The following is a 20,867-nucleotide window of genomic DNA, read 5'->3' on the forward strand; positions in this document are numbered from 1 at the left end:
CCCCCTAACACAGTTTTTGTCCTTGCTCAGTGTAGCCCCCGAGTTCAGAAGTTCATCTGCAGAGTTTACTTTCTATCCTGAGGGAAAGGGGGGTGGGAGGAAATATGGGAGCACCTTACATGCTCTGCTGCTCCAGATAGCAAATTGCCACACCTCTCTGTGGGGTTCTGCTGCAGTCTTCACCACCAGCCACACCTCTCTGCTAGCTCCCCACATAACACAGCTTCCAGTGATTTCAGCTCTTAGTAACTTCAGGTGCTAGTGGGAGAAAGGGGGTAGGCCCCCATCACTTTATTGTTAGCATGCTCAGAACCAATAGCCCAAAATAGGTTTAATACTTAAATCTAGGAATCAGCGATTTCAGCTCCACAGCACCTGACAAGACTTCTAACAGAGTCAAAATGAGTTCTGTTATTATAGCATGGAAAGAAAAAGAGCCAAAATTGCTTTAGAAAGCCCTCATAAAGGACCCACATCACCAGACTACTCCCCATCCTCTCTCAACTCACTGGCCTTTGGAACTCATGCCCCTTGCCTAGCAAGTGCTACTTATTTGAGGGCTCGTCCCTCCTTCATAAAATGCTAAGTACAGTCCTACTGTTCTTGAGTCACATAACCAGGGTAACTACACTTTATTACTCATCCCCAATAACAAAGAGACTGAGGATCCCACAGCAGCCACAGTGACCATTTGGACAAACAGTCCATCATGGCTGTGCCCAGGCAAACGAGATCAGCCACTAAAGTCCTTTTCCACAGCTCACCACCAGATGTCAGGGTAGAGCTCATTCTGACTGCTCACCCTTTCCAAGACCTCCCTGTTGTCAAGGCTGGCATTAAGGGCTAACATTTCAGCGCAATGAGCAGAGATTGCATGTAGGAATCCAGTTGCCCCAGTCACTCCCCATACAGTGCTGATAGGTTAGCCCTAGGAGAAAGCTTGAGTTAAAGAAGAGATTACCTCAAGAAAGGGAATGTCTTCCAATGCCCTTGATCCTTTCCCCCAGTAGTTTTTCCCTTGCTGCTTTATAATACACTATATTCCAAATAGTGCATTGATTCCTAATACTCAATGTACTTACATCGTATTACCGGTGATCAGATGATGCCAAGCTAATGCCATACCAGTCAGCGAACAGAGGTTGCTCAGTTTCAAGGGCTAGCACGGCTCAGAGGTACAGCTGTTACAAAGGCTCGTAGTGCTGTGTTCCCAGCTAGCTGGGTGCTCCTGACACTGGAGCACTGTTCCCACTGCTAGTTTGATTTCCTGCTGGTGAATGACAGTGAGGAACCCATTCAGTGTTCAAAGAATCGTGGGCCAGAAGGAAGCCTGTCATCTGGCATGTGCAAACAGAGTAGAATGCTGGATCTGGGTACCTGCCGGCTCTTGCAGTCAATCAGGTGGCAGCTGTGTGTGAGAGAAGCCTGGCTGCCCTGGAAATTGAGATGGATGGAGCCTTCATGAACATATATGAACCTGGACAAAGGGCACAGAGGTGGTTCAGGAAATACAGGCTGGTTCTTCCTGTTTTCCTGAACTGATTCACCCATCGCAGTTAGAAAAACTGCCAAAATCAGTGTGCTATCCTCAAAGGAAGGAGTGGGAGCCCCATTGTTACTTAGCTCTTATAAAGAAAACACTCAGGGACTTCTGATGCTTCATCTGAGTTTATTTAATTCGGGTGATCAAAGCTCAGGGAATAACAGAGACAATATAGAATCAGGTACAGTGCATTCTCACACACTGAACTGCTACTCAACAAGAAGAAAAACCAGCTGTTAGTAGTGACGCTTAAAAGACCATCATGAATCTCTGAAGAACAGATGCATTCTATTGTTGATCATCCGTAGAAGGGGAAGGATAGGCACTATGCAGAGAAATTCTAAGTGGATTCTTAATTAACCCACCGAAGCACGCACCTTGCAGGCTTTTGAAGGGTCGGCCTTCTCCACCACGCTGAAGCTGCAGGTTTCCTTGTTGAAAATGCTTTCACATTTTTCCCTGTCATAATCCCCAGGCGAACGGTAGCTGTCATTGGGAGAGAAAAGAGCAAATATCAGGCTGTGAGAATAGGAAACAAACTATTTCCAGTGATGACAGCATCCGCACTTCTGGCAGGAAGAGACTGTGTTGGGAGGCGTTAGAGCTGGCAGAGCTGTTTTCTAGCTGATAGTTTGATTAGCTGAGCCCCTTTTGCTGCTCATGAACAAAGTCTGATTTTTGCAGGTTGTTTCATTCTTTGTCATTCGACAAAGAGTCTGCAAACTAATTTCACCCGATGGCTTATTCTCATTCTTACATCTTCTCCTTTCTAGCCAGTTGAGTCAGGCCTGGCCTGAGACATCACTGCTAGAAAAATGGAAATTGAACTCCAGAAATCTGAGCTCCTATCCTAAATCTGGAGGCCGTATTTTTTAACATGAGCTAAATTTGCAAAAGAAATTTTCCTATTCCTAGTAATGTCTCAGGTAGAAGCTTCATAAGCTGCTTTCTCTCTCATGGGGGGAACTGTTTGGAGTATGTAAACAACAAGGTGTAGGACATCTTAGAGTATTTATCCTCCTCATGTTTCTGTGAGGCAGAGCAGTGCCATTATCCCCATTTTACAGATAGGAGACTGAGTCAGAGAAAACAAAGTGACTTGCCTGAGGTCACACATGAAATGTGTGTGGCAAAGCAGTGAATTTAACACAGTTCTCCATGTCCCAGCTAAAACCCTAACCAATGGACTATTCTTCCTCTCTGATCATCAGAAATCCTGTGGCATATTTCATAAAGCTAGGGGTGTTAGTCGCAGTGACCAGATCAGATTTCAATGAACTTCATTCCCCACACAATTACAGCTGGATAAAGTATTCCCCATCACTTCCTGTCCAGTTCTGTGTGGTGTTAGACACCTGTGACCATATTTTACCCCAGGATATATGCACACTTTCTAGAACTATTGAAGATCCTCTAACTAACATGGAAAGGGACTGTATTAACGTTTGTTGTACAGCACCAAGTTTAGTATCAGCACTAAACAAGGGATTTGTGAGTGTCACAAGCAGCTCTAAAGAAAGCCATAAAACAAGGCAACTCGATATGTTTCCAGCAAGGCTGCCTCTAATACCAGTGAGCAGGATGTAAGCTAAGGAGAATGCAGCCGTTGACCCAATGGGTGGAAAAGATCTCTTGGTTGAGCTGTGACTTTGGTAGTGTGTTTATTCAAAGTGTAGGTGATGAGAGCATCATGTGGCTTTCACGCTGGAAAAACGCTACAGGTTCTGTTGAACTTACGTGGAGCAACAGCGTATTCCATCCTGGCTGCAGTGACATCTGTTGCAATTTGCAGTCCAAGAGGTACCAAATCCATGCAGCTTTCCATCTTGACTACAACCTATAATAGAACAAAAACCCAAACCCGTCCCTTAAACACTGACAGATGACTAACAACTTAAATATCTCTATGCATCTTGTAAATGTGTTGTTAGGGTTCAGTTGAAATGTAGTTCTCACCACTCTTGTGTTCACCTGAGTTACCTTTCAGCCTCGTTTACTACTTTGAGAGCACGAGCTGATTTTCTCTTCGTTTTCTGCACTCGTGGGGCAAATCTTTTGTGACACTGAGCAGTAAATAACTGGGGCCGTATCCTGCCAGAATAACTCACTTAAAACCACCATCAACTCCAGTGGGAGTCTGCTTAAACAAAATGATGACCTCCAAACCCACTGGAAAACCTACACGTGTGGAATCGCTGTACTGGGGCTTCTCTGTCAGTCACTTACATAGAGAAAGTCTTGTGTCTCTAATTTAGAGTTTAGATTCATGTTATTCTTTGATTCTTTGGAATAGAACAGAAAGGGAAGGGGATCCAACTAGAATGGACACTGTCACTACGCAGCATCAGAACACACAAAAGCTATGTGATTGACTCAGATCCATTGGATGTCTGCCTTTTGTGGTACTTTCTGTGCACGCCTCTTGCCCACTGCCTCCCACTCTAAATATGTAATTTGGGAGGTCTTCTACATTCCCCTCTTGATCCCTCTTTTATACCTTTCCTGGCTATTCTCAGTGGCGATCAGCTAACATAGACCAAGACAGAGAGAGTGTTTGTGGTTCTTACCTTTGGTAGATTCCAACGGGTCATTTCGTACATAAAAACAGAACGCATCGCATAGTGTCACCAAGATTCCAAAGGCAAGAAGTATACCCAGAAAGCACTTCTGTAAGTGGGAGATATGGCAAAAATGAGGTGTCTTTTCAATGGTTATGAGCTAAAAACAATTCATTTGTACGGAGTCAGACAGAAGAAATGCATAAAAACAAAAATGAAGAAGAAATAATTCCAAAGAACAACACAAATTTTCTTTAGGGTGTGTCTTTACTACCAGCTGGATTGACGGGCAGCGATCAATCCCCGAGTGCTCTTCCGTCAACTCCTGTACTCCAGCTCGGAGAGGAGGTGCAGGCAGAGTCGACAGGGGAGCGGCAGCAGTCGACTCACCGTAGTGAAGACACTGTGGTAAGTAGATCTAAGTACATCGACTTCAACTACATTATTCATGTAGCTGAAGTTGCGTAACTTAGATTGATTCCTCCCCTCCCTCCTTCCCTTCTCCCCAGTGTAGACCAGGCCTAGGTCTACTTGACTTTTTTCTGAATAGGAAAACCAAAACAAGAAAAGAAACAAACAATATAGACCTGAGTGAGAAAGTGCATAGAGTGTTACTATGAATAGACTGCAGCTGTGATCTCTGCTTCCCAGCAGATAGGCAGCAAGACTCATGATGATGAAAGGCACAATATGTAGAAAACTGATTCATAATATCTCCTCTTCATTTTCAAATCTACATATACCAAGGAAACTGCCACCTATTCTGCAAATGCTGCACTCATCAAGAGACTGTCAAATTCTGCCTTTCGTTACACCTGTAACTATCATGGAGTTGCATGGGCGTAAACCAGAGCAGAGATTGGCTTCTGTTCTCGTCCCGTCTTTTGAGGGATGCCTAAATGATCGGCTAACCGAGTGCTGGAGAGGACACCTCCTGGTATCTCAGAATAACAGGGACTATATAAATTTTATAAAGTTTGTGTTTTCCATCTAGAACTTCGAATTTCATGGTTCTAAACAGCTCTAGAATCAGAAAAAGCTTTTTTAAAAGCGGCTGACTTTTCCCAGGATTAAAATGTCAATAGGCAAAAGAGCCACAGAATTACATGTGCAGCTCCTAGCTAACAGTTAAACAAAATCCATTGTTTTCATAAAATTATGGCCATGATCTTAATCTCCTTAGTGACTCCTGCAGGTATTCAGTCAAACAGAGGCAAATCAAATACCTCTCTAGTCAGGCATTTCTCTACAACAGCAAATTTAAAACAAATAGCTTCATCAGGCACTATCAGCTTTTAAAATCTGAAACCGACTTACCATTGTAAAATTGGGTTGTTCCCAGTCTGTGGGAAGTTTTCTGCAGTGAAATTATACACTGCATGAAAACAAGTATTGTGCAAGGCCTTGTACTGAGCAATCTGAATGTATTCTCATTCCAGAGAAGTCATGCTGAAAGTTTCTGCAGAATTTACTGAAATTTGACCAGTTGTCAAGAGGAGATTTTGTCTCAGGGAGGAACAAAATGGAGCGAAAGGCTGTATTGGAGCTCTCTGTTCAATGTTTCACGTCCACACTCATAACAAAAGCCTTTTCTTGTGATATGTAAGCAGTGACAGGCCTTCAAGAAGAGCTCTCATACGAGAGACAAAGACAGACACGGTATAATGCTAAAAAGAGTGGCAGCATTCCACTGCTCATACTGTTCTGCTGTCTCAAAGACCCTAGACACGTCTCATGAGGCTTTGGTGCTAGGCATTGCCTCTTTCTAAGGGTTGCCATAGAATTAAGAGATGGAGTGTGGCCTACTGATTAGAGCATGAAACTGGGAGTGAGGCGTTCTGAGTTCTATTGCCAGCTCTTTAACTGATCCATGTCAGTGATTAGATGCTACAGTGACAAGTGCTATAGTAAAACCTAAGATAATTCAACCTAGTGGATGTTGAGGGCTGTTACTTCTTCCAAGCTCAGAATCAAAGTTAATGGCCAAGTGGCAAGGCCCTTTCAAGGTGATAAAGAAAGGGGGGTTCATGGGCTACATGGTCAAACAACAAGGGAAGAAAAAAGGAACACTGAGTTTACTGAAGCCCTGGAAAGCCAAGGAAAACCTTATCTAGAGGGATGTGAGCTAGGACCTGAAGTTGATGACTGCCTAAAAGAAAGCTCAGTACCCCTCGGAAAGAACCTAAACCATTAGTGAAAGCAAGGGCACTCCAGCTGTTGGCCACTTTCCCACATATTCCCAGCTGTCCCCACGAAAATGTTCCTGGCACAACATCGCATTAATGTAAAACTAGGTAAGGTAATACAGAAGGGCTCCAACCAATCCTCAACAATCATGAGGGGGAGGGATAGCTCAGTGGTTTGAGTGTTGGCCAGCTAAACCCAGCATTGTGAGTTCAATCTGTGCGGGTGCCATTTAGGGATCTGGGGCAAAAATCTATTTGGGGCTTGGTCCTGCTTTGAGCAGGGGGTTGGACTAGATGACCTCCTGAGATCCCTTCCAACCCTGATATTCTATGGTACATATCTGTCATGATTTATCTAAGCCAGGGGTTCTCAAACTTCATTGCTTCACAACCCCGTTCTGAGAAAAGAAATTACTACACCGCTTCAGGAGTGGTGACTGAAGCCTAAGTCCCACCACCCCACATAGAGGGACCAAAGCCTGAGCCCCACTGCCTAGGTCATGGGGCCAAAGCAGAAGCCCAAAGGCTTCAGCCTCAGGCAAGGCCCTGTAACCTGAGCCAGGGCTAAAGCTCTCAGGCTTTGGCCCCAGACCCCAGCAAGTCTCATTCAAGCCCTGGTAACCCCATTAAAATGAGGTTGGGACCCAATTTGGGGTCCCAATCCACAGTTTGAGAACTGCAGACCTAAGCTAAACTTGAACCAATAAGCTCAATATGAAAGGCTCTGCAATAATTAGTTAAGAGGAGAGAAGAGTGTGAGGAAATAAGGAAGAATCTAGATAAGCTTTAGTGATTGGACAACTCTACAGCAGATGAAATTCAATGTATGTAAATACAAGAATTTGAACTAATCATACATACTAAATTAACTTCTTGGGGATGAGATCTAGGCATTGTTCTAGACTAGAGCTCTGTGAATAACTGATTTTTTGGCTTATTGGCAATTCAAAAAAATAATTTAAAATTGTTTTGGGTCAAACTAAAAATGGTTTTGTTAAAATTTCAGCTCATCTGATAGTTGAAAAAAATTGTTTGCGGTTGAAGAAAATATTCAAAATATTGTGAATTTTTTTGGAATTTTTAATTTTTTTTAAACTGAAACAATCTGGCAAAGCAGACATGAAGTCACCAGATAATTTGATGTTGCCAAATCTGCTTGCTTGCTTGCTTGCTTGCTTGCTTTGTTAAAAAAAAACAAAAGTTTTGGGTGAAAAAATTTGCCCAGCTCTATTCTAGATCTCTCATTAAAAACATCCATTCAAAGCTTGGTGACTTTAAATAAAGCAAAACTAGATATTAGGTTCCATAAAGTAATAGATAGAAAATAATTCTGACAATATTAATGCTGTTACATAAATTAAAATACCTCCCCACCTTTAATACTGTGCAGTTCTGGTCATGCTGCCTCCAAAATAGTATAGCAAAGATAGAAAAAGCTCAGGGAAAGGAGGATTGATAAAAACATGGAAAGGCTTCCATATGCGGGGGGAGAAAAGATAAGGACTATTTAGTTTAGAGGAGAGAAAATGGGATGAGAAAGTTATGTAAAATGAGAAATGATGTAGGGAAATGAAATCAAGTGCTCCTCTTTGCCCTTTCATAATACAAGCGCTAGGGATCACAGGATTAATTAGAAAAGCAACAAATTTAAAACTGATTATAAAGAGAATATGTTTACACCATGAATAATTACAGTAGACCTCATTGCCACAACACCTTGAGGCAAAACATTTAGTCAGATTCTATAAAGGATTAGACGCTGACATGAATAATAAAAATATTTGGAGTTACACTAACAAAGTTAGACATGTATCTGGGATATAAGCCATCACGATGTAGAGCATAAGTCGGTCACTAATTAATGAGCTTGAGAAGATGCTTCCCCTATGGGCAGGTTATTCCATAATTGTCCATATCTGTTGTTCTTGCACCTTCCTCTGAAGCAGCTAGTACTGGTCACTGTCAGAGTCAGGATGTTGAAGTAGATGGTCCATTGATTTGATCCAAACTGGCTATTCCTATGTGCCAGAGTAAAATATGCTCCATTTTGAAATGGACTAAACTCCCAGGAGGCAACTTGAAATCAGCCCTTTTAGGTCAATTAGAACAGTGCAATTCTGAATGGCTTTAGAGTCAGAGGTGCTTTTACAATGACCATTTCTCTCACCACCGAAAGAAGAGGTTCAGCCCTGTGAGTAATATAGACAAGCACCACCTAGCAAATGTTCATTGGTATTCTCATAAAATTACCCTCAACCTTTCATTCTCTTTATGGACCCTCCAGGTATTCTTTAAAATGGATGTAAATCAGATACGTGCATAGTTGGGCAGCTGTCACTAGCCCAAAGAGTAACTAAAATAAAGTAAAATAGGAATATAGACTGCATCCTTTTAAAGCATGAGATGCACACTCTGACTTACCATTGTGAAAACTTTCCCTGCTGGAGATCACACAGCCTGTGAGTACTTGTATTTTTGGCAGATTTATAAACCAAATAAGAACACGTTTTTTGCAATGCCTAATGCTGAGAAATTTGAATGTATGTAAATAACTCAAATATTTGCTCAGAAATCACATCAGTGGGTATGACTGAAGTCTAGGTCAGTTGGAAGGGGAAACGTTGACTCTAGTAGATAAGGGAGCCAATCCAAAGTCCACTGAAATCAATGGAAAGATTCCCAATGACTTCAGCAGTTTTTGGATCAGCCCCTAGGGCAGGGGTGGGCAAACTTTTTGGCCCTTGGGCCACACTTGGGTGGGGAAACTGCATGCAGGACTATGAATGTAGGTCTGGGGCAGGAGATTGAGGTGTTGGAGGGAGTGCGGGGTCTGGGAGGGTATACAGTGTGCAGAAAGGGCCTCAGGCCAAGGGATTGGGGTGCAGGAGCCGTGCAGGGTATATGAGGTAGCTCAGGGCAGGGGATTGGGGTGCAGGAGGCAGTGCAGAGTGCAGGAGGGGGCTCAGGGCAGGGGGTTGGGGTGCAGAAGAGGTGTGGGGTGTAGCAGGGGTCTCAGGGAAGGGGGTTAGGGTGCAGGAGGGGTGCAGCAGGGGTCTCAGGGCAGGGGGCTGGGGTGCAGGAGGGGTGTGAGGTGTGGCAGGGGGCTGAGGGCAGGGGTTTGGGATGCTGCATGCAGGAGGAGTGCAGGCTCCGGCCCGGAACTGCTTACCTTGAGCGGCTCCAGAGTGTCAGCAGCTCGCAGTGAGGCTAATGCAGGCTCCCTGCCTGCCCTGGCCCCGCGCCACTCCCAGAAGTGGCCAGCACCACATCCCTGCGGACCCTGGGGGAGGGGTGCAGAGGGCTCCACATGCTGCCCTCGCCTGCAGACACAGCCCGCTGCAGCTCCCATCGGCCACGGTTCCCTTAGCCTTAGCCCCGGGGGTGGCAATCCTGTGGGCCGGATCCAAAGCCTTAACAGGCTGGATCTGGCCTGTAGACCTTAGTTTTCCCACCCCTGCCCTAGGGCCCTGCCCCAGTAAAGTCCTGAAGTACAAACTTAGCTTTAAGCATATGAGTAGTTCTGTTGTCTCAATTAAAACTACACCATGTGCTTAATACATACTTGAGTGCTTTGCTGGATTAAGGCGTAAATAAATTTAAAACCTGAACTGGCAGCCATCTTGGCCCAGTATCTTCCCATGATAAGTACATATTACACGCTTTTTGGGGTGGTGGGGAAGCAGCATGATTCAAGGGCAAGGGTGCAGAACTGAGATTCAGAAGACCTGGGATCTGTCCCTTACTCTGCTGTGGACCTTGCTTGGGCAAGTCACTTCATCTCTTTGTATCTCTGTCAAGTAGGTGAGACTCCCCAGCCATAGCAGGACATCCATGCAGGAGAAGGAAAGCTCCAGTTGCAAACCAAGAATGTCAGCGCTGGCCAGCCGGTTTGTAAAAGTTGTGTCACTCACACATGCTCTCTGGGTCTGCACTAACAAAGGCAATCAAGCCTTTTTGGATAGTCTTCTAGGCATGATTGCTTACAAAAGGGGGAGCAGACATTATGCTCAGAAGAATGGCAATGCTTTACAGTCCCACAGCTATGTGTCACGGGTCCTAGAGATTTCAGAGGAGGTATCATTGCCAGTAGTTTCTTGTTCCAAAGTTTGCTGATGAATTAAGGGAGAGTACATGGGACCTTTCCTAGCTCTGACATTGACTTTCCGAGTGACCTTGGGCAAATCCCTTACTTACAATTACTTACATACCTTTCAGGGGTGTTGTGAGGTTTAATTAATGATTGAGCTGTGGTAGAAGTGCAATGTATTATTTCCCATACCATGCAGTGTTAGCTTCTGTGACAAAGTATTAATCTGATATTCACGTTTACAGATTCTTTTAAAATGTATAACTCTTATTTTACTCTAGATTCAAGAGATTCCAGGCCAGGTTTTGTTCCATAAGCCTATGGTTTTACACTGATGTGGGTACTTGTGCTCTAGAGCAGACAGAGCCAACACAGTTTTATAGTTCAGGAGGCAATGGTGATTCAACAAAGTGGACATCAGCTGGGTAAGAGTCTTGGTGGTAATGATCATTTTAAAATCTTCCACTAGAAAGCAGGACAAGCGGAATATGTACTATAGGATTTAGATTCCTTGAGGGTCCTTAATAGCCCGGAAAGTGTGTTATACAAACTTAAAAGGAAATAGACTGGTCTGTCAGTTGCCATTGAAAACTATTTTTCCTGCAATCATCTGGGCATATAAGGAACAGTGATGAGTTTAATGAGTCCTAATACAGGGGGGCATTTTTAATTGATAATGTCTAATCAAAATCTGCCTGTCCATGACACGTAGGTCATATTAAAAAACCCAACTTACATAATTTTGAATTCTTCTCTGATAAACAGGATATTAGACCAATGGGTGATAGTCCGTGTTATCCCTTCTTTTTGCATGATGCAACAGACAAATGTAAAAGAAAACACAGTCTTAAATAAAACAGAAAGAGGCCTTTGTGCTGACCTTCTGAAAGTTCTGTCCACAAATAGGGGAATGGTGGGTAGAGGAAATGTTTCAAAAGCTCTGCTGTTCCCTTCAGTGGACATGAAGTTGGCTTACTGTATTAGCAAATGTTTACACTTTGTGCCTTCAGAGTGAACCAGATTGCACCAAGCGTCAGGTATTTTAAAAAGCATATCCAGGGGTGGACAAGGCTGAATTCTTCTCCACTGGAAAACAACCAGCAAGGCCCCCAAATCTGCAGCTACATAGCAAAGGGATGACGCTGTTGTTCAGGAACAAAGTATGTGATGGTGCCCCCCACAAGGCTGTATGAAATATGCTTCTGAATGTATATATGACATAACTAGAGTATGATTTATGTTACATATGCCATGTAACATATCTATTTAAAGGTTATGATCTACTGAATACATTCCTCCTGTTTGTATGCATGTATAATTTTTGTACTTGAAATTAGGAATATTGGCTGTATACTTGCTTGATTTCTATTGAGAAAGGAATGTGCAAATTAAATGCCCAGTCAAGAACCACTTAAGCCAACAATGAGCTTAAAGATGCCAATCCACATCGGGGCTTTCCCAGGAATGTTGCTTGGCTGGTAAGAAACTCAGTCATGAATGGACATGTGACTGGCGCGTGTGACTCCAAAACTCCATCTTGGAGCTGGACTTTGCATAGGAGAGAGAAGGGGGTCTCCACCCACAAGAGAAAGTCTACTTAAACCCCTGGGAGACCCCTCCATTTTGTCTTCAGCTGGCTAAAGAGAGAGCCTCTCCACCTTCAGCTGGCTAAAGAAAGAGCCTCTCCACCCCAGGGTGGGGTGGGGGCAAGTGGAGCAATTTGTCCCAGGCCCCGGGCCCCACACGGGGCCCCCACAAGAATATAGTATTCTATAGGAATGCAACTTTTTTTTATGGAAAGGGCCCCTGAATTTGCTTTGCCCCAGGCCCCCTGAATCCTCTGGGCAGCCCTGCTCCACCCCCAAGGATACCTGAAAGAAACTGAAACAAAGGACAGTAACTACAGAGGGAGGGAGTGATTGCTGGATCCAGGGTAGCAGGAGACTAATCTGTAAAAGGAAGCTTATTAGAAATGGTGAGGTTTTATTTGTATTCAGTTTCTAAACATAGACTTGCATGTTCTATTTTACTTGGTAATTCACTTTGTTCTGTCTGTTACTACTTGGAACCACTTCAATCCTACTTTCTGTATGAAATAAAATCACTTTTTACTTATTAATTATCCCAGAGTATGTGTTAATACTTTGGGGGGAAGAGGGGGTAAACAGCTGTGCATATCTCTCTATCAGTGTTATAGAGGGTGAACAATTTTTGAGTTTACCCTGTATAAGCTTTATACAGGATAAAACGGATTTATTTGGGTTTAGACCCCATTGGGAGTTGGGCATCTGAGTGTTAAAGACAGGAACACTTCTGTAAGCTGCTTTCAGTTAAGTCTGCAGCTTTGGGGCACCTAATTCAGACCCTGGGTCTTTGTTGGAGCCGACAGGCGTGTCTGGCTCAGCAAGACAGGGTGCTGGAGTCCTGAGTTGGCAGGGCAGGAAAGCAGGGGCAGAAGTAGTCTTGGCACACCAGTTGGCAGTTCCCAGGGGGATTTCTGTGATGCAGCCCGTCACAAAGCACATAACAAATATAGGCCCTAATCCTATACTGAAGTCAGTGAGGCTCTCTGCAGGTGCAGGGGTTTACTGACATAGAGGTTATTCGCTCGAGGCCATACTGAGTGAGCATGAAGATTAACTGAATTTACCAGAGACAGCCTGCTCCATTACTTAAGGCTGGAGAGCATGGAGAGCACTGAAAGCCCATGAGAATGATCTTAAATCAAACACACCTGTCTGGCTTTACATTCTTATTTGCACAAAGCATTATTGTGAAACAATTTTCCACCCCACTATGCAAACTAGCTTGGACTGATAGTTTTCTCTCAGTAGTTTATTGATTCTCTGCTCTATTAACAGTCTATACAAAATCTTTGTTCTATTGAGGTTCAAGTTTAGCGCCAAAGTGACATTGGTACATTAGGTGTCACTTTGCACTTAGAAGTTCCTATGGCCTCAGTCCAGAAAACGACTTCAAGAGTGTGAGTAATCCCAGTGAAATCAACACTGGGGCACCTGGAAGTTTCTCTGAGGTATTTGTTTAAATACATTCAGAGTCTCAGAAATGCCTGGCACTTAGATGACAGATGAAAGACAGATCTCTAAGGGCCTTTGGTTTTCTCACAAGACCTTTGGTGGCACTGCTGTAAACAACCTCCTAGATAGAATTCCGGCTACTGCAAATTGACCTTATTAGTCTTAAGTGCCTCAGTTAATAACTGAAAGAATAGAAGATGTGACTCACATTTCCTTTCCTGTCAGTTCACCCATAATCAAAGATACGTGTGCTACATTAGCATCTAGGAGGAGTGGTGGTGTGTTTGTTTTGTGTTCAGTGGCCACTTGGAAGGAATTATTTCTGAAAGCACAAGAAATAGAAATAAAGAAAAAAAGTCAACATATGCTAAATTGGTGTCAAAAATTCTGAAGTCCCTGCTAGAGTCCAAGTGGTGAAGATTGTTATTATTGCTATTATGTATTATTTTACTGAATCAAATCCTCACTCGGGTCTAACCCCTATTGAAATCAATGGGAAGTTTCCCTGATTAAAGGATTATGTAAAAGCTGAGCAAGGACATGAGGATTTGGGCTATTTAATGTATTAGTAATAATATTTATATGGCACTGAACGTCTTCATATCTAGGCACCATGTTCCATTGATGCACAATGTTGTGCAGCATACCCACCACAACTAGTTCATGGATCTTCTCCTGCTGCACTTGAATCTTGTCTCTTGTATGGCATAGGGTCCTTGAAATGCATGTTTGAAATCCTGAGTGTTTTCTTGATCATTCTCCCTAGTTATTCATATGCTTGTTCCAGCAACTGCAGGATTGGGTTAATCAAATGGAGGTGCAGCACACAGGCAGAGCAGTAAGGAATGTAAAGGAAAGAGTCAACATCTCTGGAAACAGATGTAGGGTTGTCAGATGTCCTGTTTTTGATTGGAACACACGGTTGAAAAGTTACCCAGGTGGCTCTGGTCCGCACCGGACATACCGATAGGGCAGTGCACAGATTTGCCTGGCCACGCCTCCACATAGGAACCAGAGGGGGGACATGCCACTGCTTCTGGGAGCCGCCTGTGGTAAGCACTGCCTGGAACCTGCATCCCTGCCCCCCCCCACATCCCAACCCCCTGCCCGAGCCCTGATCCCCCTCCGAACTCATCAGTCCCAGCCCGGAGCCTCCTCCTGCAGCCCAAATCCTTCATCCCTGGCCCCACCCTAGATCCTGCAACCCCAGATGGAGCCCTCACCTCCTCCTGCATCTCAAGCCACTGCCTCAATCTGAATCCTCCTCCTGCACCCTGAACCCCTCATATCTGGCCCCACCTGGAGCCTGCACCCTCAGCCGGAGCCCTCACCCCCTTCAATACTCTAACGCCTTGAGCCAGCTCAGTTAAAATAAGCAAGTGAATGAGGGTGGGAGGAGTGAGCGGTAGAGGGACAGAGAATGGAGAGAACGGGGGGAGTGGGGCTTTGGAGAAGGGGCAGGGCCTTAGGGAAGGGGTGGGGTAGCAGAGCTGGGGCAGAGCAAAGGGTGTTCAGTTTTCTGCAAGTAGAAACTTGGTAACCCTGAACAGATGTGCACCTTCCAAGGGAGAGTGTGGACACTGCTGCTGTAGAATTGCACCTCTCTGCCATTCAGCCGAGTGTGTTTTCTCTCTCTGAGTGCTTAGTGCTGGGGAAGGTTTGTTCTGGGTGGGAAGGGCTGTGCTCTGGTAACTGGGCCTACAAATGTACCCTTCTTGTAAGCTCAACTGTAAAATGTGAGTGAAAGTTCAGAAGTTGTCACACTGACGGGTTATATAAAATTGCTTAAGAAAAGCTGTATGAAGGAGTCAGAAAGACTGAACTATTTTAAACAGAAAAGGTAATTCAAGGACTGTGTTAAGATCATGCCTAGCAAACAAGAACAGCATGAGATCAGAAGTCAAAATTAGTGTGTCAGAAATTAGGCCTAACCAATGGACAAAATAATGAGAGGATGGGCTATTCTACCCATCACTACCTTTGGGGTCCTATAAGAAAGGCTCTGGGGAGCAGGCTGGCTACCATAAACCTGGCTGACTGAAACACAAAAGGGGAGGAAGTGAGTATAACTTTATGGTTGCCACCCCCACTGCCTCTTGGGACCACGGACCGTCTTTATCCTGATTGTGAGAGATGTCCTGACCAGACTGGGAGAAAGAGAGAGACCCAGGTGACACCATCACCTCCACTGAATCCTGAACACTGGCAGGGATTTGAGACATTAGCTATACACCCATGCTTCCCCCAGTGGGTTCTTTTTCCTTCTGTTTAGTAAAAGTCTGGCTTAGCTGACTAAAACTGTACACATTACAACACTGCTGTGAGACTGTAACCAGAAAGAGGCAACTAAAAGGTATGTCCTAAACAGCTGGGCGCTGGTACAAGTTTGCCAGGTCTTGGAAGGGTGATAAGTCAGTGTGCTGTGTCCCACATTTCTCCAGCACTGAGAGTCAACACCAGAGTCAGAAGCTGCATTTTCTGTCTTTGCTGTTCTTTCCCCTCCCATTTTGTGTGGGTTCATCTTAAAGGAAGCAGGATCAGATTTTAACAGCCGCAACTCCAGTCCATCTCAACTAACTTCTTCTCAATTCCCATGAAGGACAGTTTTTACCACCTAAAAGACTGTCAAACAAGGAAATGTTCTGTATAAAATCTTTCTCCAGCTAAATGGAAAGAGAACAAGGGATGTTGTTAAAATGAAAGCCTTTATGTAACTCTTTACATTCCAAATGCTTTAACTATTTATCCTTCTTTTCTGTATCTGTAAGAAAAAGTTTAAAAGATTTTTCAAGGTGCATTTGCCATGTATGCCAAACCCTGAAACTTGTTTAACACTATTTAATGTTGGACAATTTTGGGTCATGTTAAGACCTTGATGCTTTGGGCCCCTTTATTCCATCTAAATTAATACAACAGCCAGCACACCTAAGCGAGATTTTCAGAAGAGATCTGTATGCTGTTACCAGATTTGCCTGTTACTTTGGAGTATGCTCATTTATTAGGGTTACTCTTGGGGGGGGGGGGGTTCTGTAATTCTATCAATGTACTGCTTGTGTCACGTGTTTTCATATGGAGCTCTACTTTTCCCTTCTACAAGTCCCCTCCCAATAGAGCTATCCTGCAGGACCTAGGTTCCCCAAGGCTGGGCACGCGTGCACACACACACACATACATACGTACACGACTGAGCTGACCAGGTCAATCAGCATTTTCAAGCTGCCTCCCCTTATGTGCCCCTGGGCTCAATAGGCTGGGCCAAACAGCACTTTCAAGCTGTCACCCTTATATGCCACAGGTTCAGCACGTCCCTATCCCCACTTTCACATTACAATTGTACTGGTAGTAATCCACTTGATGAGCAAACCCCACCGTATTTTTGGGCGCCACAGGGATCTTAAGCTTAGGTAGAAGAAGCAGAGTAAATGGGGAAACTAGAAACACAAAAGAGTAAAGTTGAGAGAGAGAGAAGCATAACCATAAAAGTTATTTATTGAATAATAATGATAACTACACAAGGAGGGCTAAACAAACATAACAGTTACATTATTAAAAGTTAATACCTGAGGTAGAAACGAAAACAGAGAGAGAGAGAGAGAGATCTCACCCACTCCATGAGGCTTGAACTGGTCGGGGTTCCCAGGTGATGGGGGTAGGTCAGGGTCCTGAGTGCTGGAGACAGGCAGAGCCCCCAGCACAATCAGTCAGGAGACAGAGTCCCAGTGGAACTGATACAGAGTTTGGGTCCATGCATCAGAACACTTACTTGAACATAAGTAGGGATTTTTGTAGAGAAACAATAATGGTTCAAGGGAGAACACTTGATTTGTTTATGGGTAAACTGCTGACTCACGGATTTTCTTTAGGCTAGATGATAGGAGCGGATCATTTTTGGCTATGGGTGGTGTTTTCTTCCAGGGAGCTCACAATGCAGTTAGGCTGCTTCAGTATTTTGGATATCAGTCCAGGATTCATTACTAGAATTGGTCTGATAACTGCTTAGCTGGGTGTGTTAATAGATTCATTAACATCTGGAGCAGGTGTCCCCCATGATGCAGTGCTTCGCTGCTCCTCTGGTCCCAGAGTTCTTGCGGTTCTCTGTTCTCCATTCTGTATGCTAATGGAGATGCCTTAATCTTGTCACCCTTGTCAGGAGGGGTCTAGGTATGTGCTCTCTGCAAGCCTTTTCTCTGATCAGTTTGGTTCAAGCAGAGACTGGTGGGGAGGGGTGTGTCTTTCATGAGTCAAGATAGGCTGGATACTGCGCCCTGCTTCCCCAAGAACACAGAGCTGACTGGTATCAATGCTGAGCTACTTTATAGATCTGGCCATTAATTTTGGTCCCTAAATGGGAGCTGAGTGTTTAGGAACCTCTGGCCCTAATTCTAGTCTAGGTACTGAGCACTTCTGTTGGCTGTTTTCTAAATAGTTGCAGTTCTATGGCAGGCAAAGCAGCCAAGAATCTCCATGTTGAGTCTCCTCAGTTTCTCAGAGCTCACATGCTGATTGTCACTGAAAGCTGCATGGTGCTCTCCTACCGACAAAGCTAACGCCGCTCGCGGGGCTGGAAGTATTTTGTCCGCAAAATTGTTGACAAAGTACCAACAAAGAGTGTTTACACATGCTGATTGTCACTAAAAGCTGTGTGGTGCAGACAAGCCCTCAGTCTCCTTGGTTTCTCAGAACTTAAAGCTGTAAGGAAGCCCAGCAGATCTCTAAGTGGAGGGACATGAGTACGCTGTTGGCTAATAAGTGTTTCCAGGCTTGGAGTCTTGGAATGAAATGGGATCATCTTGTTCAATGTGTGTTAAACATCCCCACCCAGAGGCTGGATCACACAGGACATGAGTCTAGTGCAGCTTCCAGCTATTGACTGATGCAAAGACCATGAGGATCAATGTAAGCAGTGAGCTGTAGCCCACAAAAGCTTATGCTGAAATAAATTTGTTAGACTCTAAGGTGCCACAAGTACTCCTGTTCTTTTTGCGGATACAGACTAACATGACTGCTACTCTGAAACCTTTCTTTCCTGTGACTTCAGGGGGTTTTGGGGTAGGCCATACATTCTGTATGCTGCAGAGGACCATCCTGGCCTGGGGATAAGGTGGGAACAACAGACTGCAGGACAGCAAACAGGCCTGTCCTCTAGGATTTTGTGCACTTCCCTGCTAAATTGGGCTCTGGCTCCCCCTGCCATTAACAACACCGCTAGCTGCTGAATCCGCCTGAACACCCAGCTGTTGCCTGGCCTCCCTGCTGCCTCTGTGTCCCTCTAGTGGGATGAGAGAGGCCTGGAGGGGCTGTAGAGTGACCAGGTGTCTGGTTTTCACCCAGAACACCTGGTCGAAAAGGGACCCCAGGGGCTCCGGTCAGCAAAACCGACCGGGCCATTAAAAGTTCGGTCTGCAGTGCTGCGGCGCTATGGCAAGCTAATCCCAACCTGTCCTGGCTGGCACCGCGCTGCACTCTAGAAACAGGCATTGGTGCTGGTGCTGCCCCTGCCCTGAGCACCGGTTCTGCACTCCCATTGCCCGGTTCCTGGCCAATGGGAGATGGGGGGCGGTGCCTATGGGCGAGAGTGGCATTTGGAACTTCCTGGCCCCCTGCCTAGGACCAGGACCTGCTGGCTGGTTCTGGGGCATGCACAGCACGATGCTAGGACAAACAGGCAGCCTGCCTTAGTCCCCCGCTGTGCTGCTGACAGGGAGCCACCTGAAGTAAGCCCATGCCCCAACTCTGAGCCCCAACCCCCTGCCCTAGCCCTGAGCTCCTCCCAAACCCAGAGCACCCTCCTGCACCCTAAACCCCTCATCCCTGACCCCACGCCAGAGCCCCCTCCTGCACCCTAACAGCCTCCCTCACCCTGCAGCTGCCTTCTGCACTTGAAATCCCTCAGCCCCACCCCCAGCCTGGAGCCCCTTTCTGCACCCTAGGCCCCTCATCCACAGCCCCACCCCAGAGCCAGCACCCCCAGCCCACAGTTCTCCCACCAGGGGTGAAAGTAATTTAAAGGACTTATTGGTACGCCACAGTCCTGAGCAGGGGTGTGGCCTCAACTGGAGGAGGCATGGCCGCAACTGAAACAGGCGGGGCCTTTAAATCAAGATTTAAAGGCCTCAGGGCTCCAGCTGGGAGCCCCAGGGCCTTTTTAGATCACCCTTGGAGCTACCAGCTGAAGGGGCGATTTAAAGGGCCCAGGCCGCCGCTACCGCAGCAGAGCTCCAGGCCCTTTAAATCACCAGCAGAGCCCTGTTGCCGCTACTGCTGGGCTCCGGCAGCCAGACTTGGGCGGCGCTTTAAATAACCTAGGGCTCCAGCCGCTGCAGGTAGCGACGGCAGGTCTCCTGCAATGAATTAAAGGGCCCGGGGCTCTGGTACGCTGTACTGGACTGTACTGCCTTACTTTCACCTCTGCCTCCCACATCTCAACCCCCTTCCCCAGCCTGGAGCCCCCTCCCGCACTATGAATCCCTCGGCCCCAGCCTGGAACCCCCTTGTGCATCCCAAACCCCTCATTTCTCGCCCCACTCCAGAGCCTGCACCCTCAGTTAGACCCCCCCTCCCACATGCCAACTTCCTGCCCCAGCCCAGTGAGAGTGGGGGAGAGCGAGCCAAGGAGTGAGAGGGAATGTAGTGAGTGGGGATCAGGGAAGGGGTGGGGCTAGGGTGTTCCATTTTGTGTGACTAGAAAGTTGGCAACCCTAAGGGGCTGGGACATGCCAGCTGAAAGAGTTCTGGTGGGAGATGAATGCAGGTGGTGGATGAACCCCAGTGGCAGGGCGGGTAGGGTGAGTGTGGGAGGGGGACTGTGATCCCTTGGGGTGGAAGGGGGAGAATCAGCCATGGAGGGTCTGGAGTGGATAAGCGGCAATGCAGGGCCAGCTCCAGGTACCAGCGTAGCAAGCAGGTGTTTGGGGTGGCCAATTCAAAGGGGCAACACTCTGTCCGGTATCGGGGTGGGACGTCTGGGTCTTCGGTGGAAATTCGGTCTCTCAGTCTTTGAGCTGCCGCCAAATTGCCGCTGAAGAGGCAGAGAGGGAGTCCCCACCGTGGAGCGATTGAGCTGCGACTAAAGTGCCGCAGCTCGTCTTTTTTTTGTTGCTTTGTTTTTTGTTTGTTTTTATTTTGGGGTGGCAGAAAAGCTGGAGCCAGCTCTGCCCCTATTGGAGGGGAGGGTACATACAGGAGTGAACGAGCATGAGCCCCAATGCATGGGGCGGTGGTGAGTGATCCCCAGTGGATGAGTAGGTGGGTGCCTGCTGCGGGGGGCGGTGTCAAGTGAGCCCGGGGGCGGGGCCCGTGACGAAGAAGGCGGATCAGTGAGCTCGGCGGGGGAGGGGCGGGGTCAGTGAGCCCGGGGGCGGGGCTGAGTTGAAGCGCGTCCATCCAGTATCCAGACATGGCGGCTGCAGCTGGGCCACGTGGTGGGGCGGGTCACATGATCGGGTTTAAGCTGAC

General features: G+C 46.1%; 1 protein-coding gene across 2 annotated transcripts; it reads right to left on the minus strand.

Annotated features, from left to right (window-relative positions):
• Window positions 1–1,683: 1,683 nt before the first annotated feature.
• LOC115655458 (beta-microseminoprotein-like) lies at window positions 1,684–8,757 on the minus strand. 2 transcript variants are annotated; one of them, XM_030570916.1, is made up of 4 exons: window positions 8,709–8,757; window positions 4,111–4,210; window positions 3,281–3,380; window positions 1,684–2,029 (listed from the first exon to the last, which is right to left on the minus strand). In XM_030570916.1, the coding sequence occupies exons 1-4, from the start codon at window positions 8,709–8,711 to the stop codon at window positions 1,900–1,902; spliced, it is 333 nt and encodes a 110-aa protein (XP_030426776.1). In that variant the 5' UTR covers window positions 8,712–8,757; the 3' UTR covers window positions 1,684–1,899. The 2 variants fall into 2 exon arrangements, with proteins under 2 accessions (XP_030426776.1, XP_030426775.1); XM_030570915.1 differs by lacking the exon at window positions 8,709–8,757 and adding an exon at window positions 5,419–5,469.
• Between the last annotated feature and the right edge of the window lie 12,110 nt (window positions 8,758–20,867).

Source organism: Gopherus evgoodei, chromosome 7, assembly GCF_007399415.2.
Source record: "Gopherus evgoodei ecotype Sinaloan lineage chromosome 7, rGopEvg1_v1.p, whole genome shotgun sequence".
Taxonomy (NCBI): domain Eukaryota; kingdom Metazoa; phylum Chordata; order Testudines; family Testudinidae; genus Gopherus; species Gopherus evgoodei.

What these genes read in the sequence shown, in the direction of transcription:
- LOC115655458 (XM_030570916.1), bottom strand. An exon ending in CCCGTTGGAATCTACCAAAG is followed by an intron (nt 3,381 to 4,110) that starts GTAAGAACCACA and finishes GTTCTATTATAG; the next exon opens with GTTGTAGTCAAGATGGAAAG. An exon ending in GGAATACGCTGTTGCTCCAC is followed by an intron (nt 2,030 to 3,280) that starts GTAAGTTCAACA and finishes TCCCAATGACAG; the next exon opens with CTACCGTTCGCCTGGGGATT.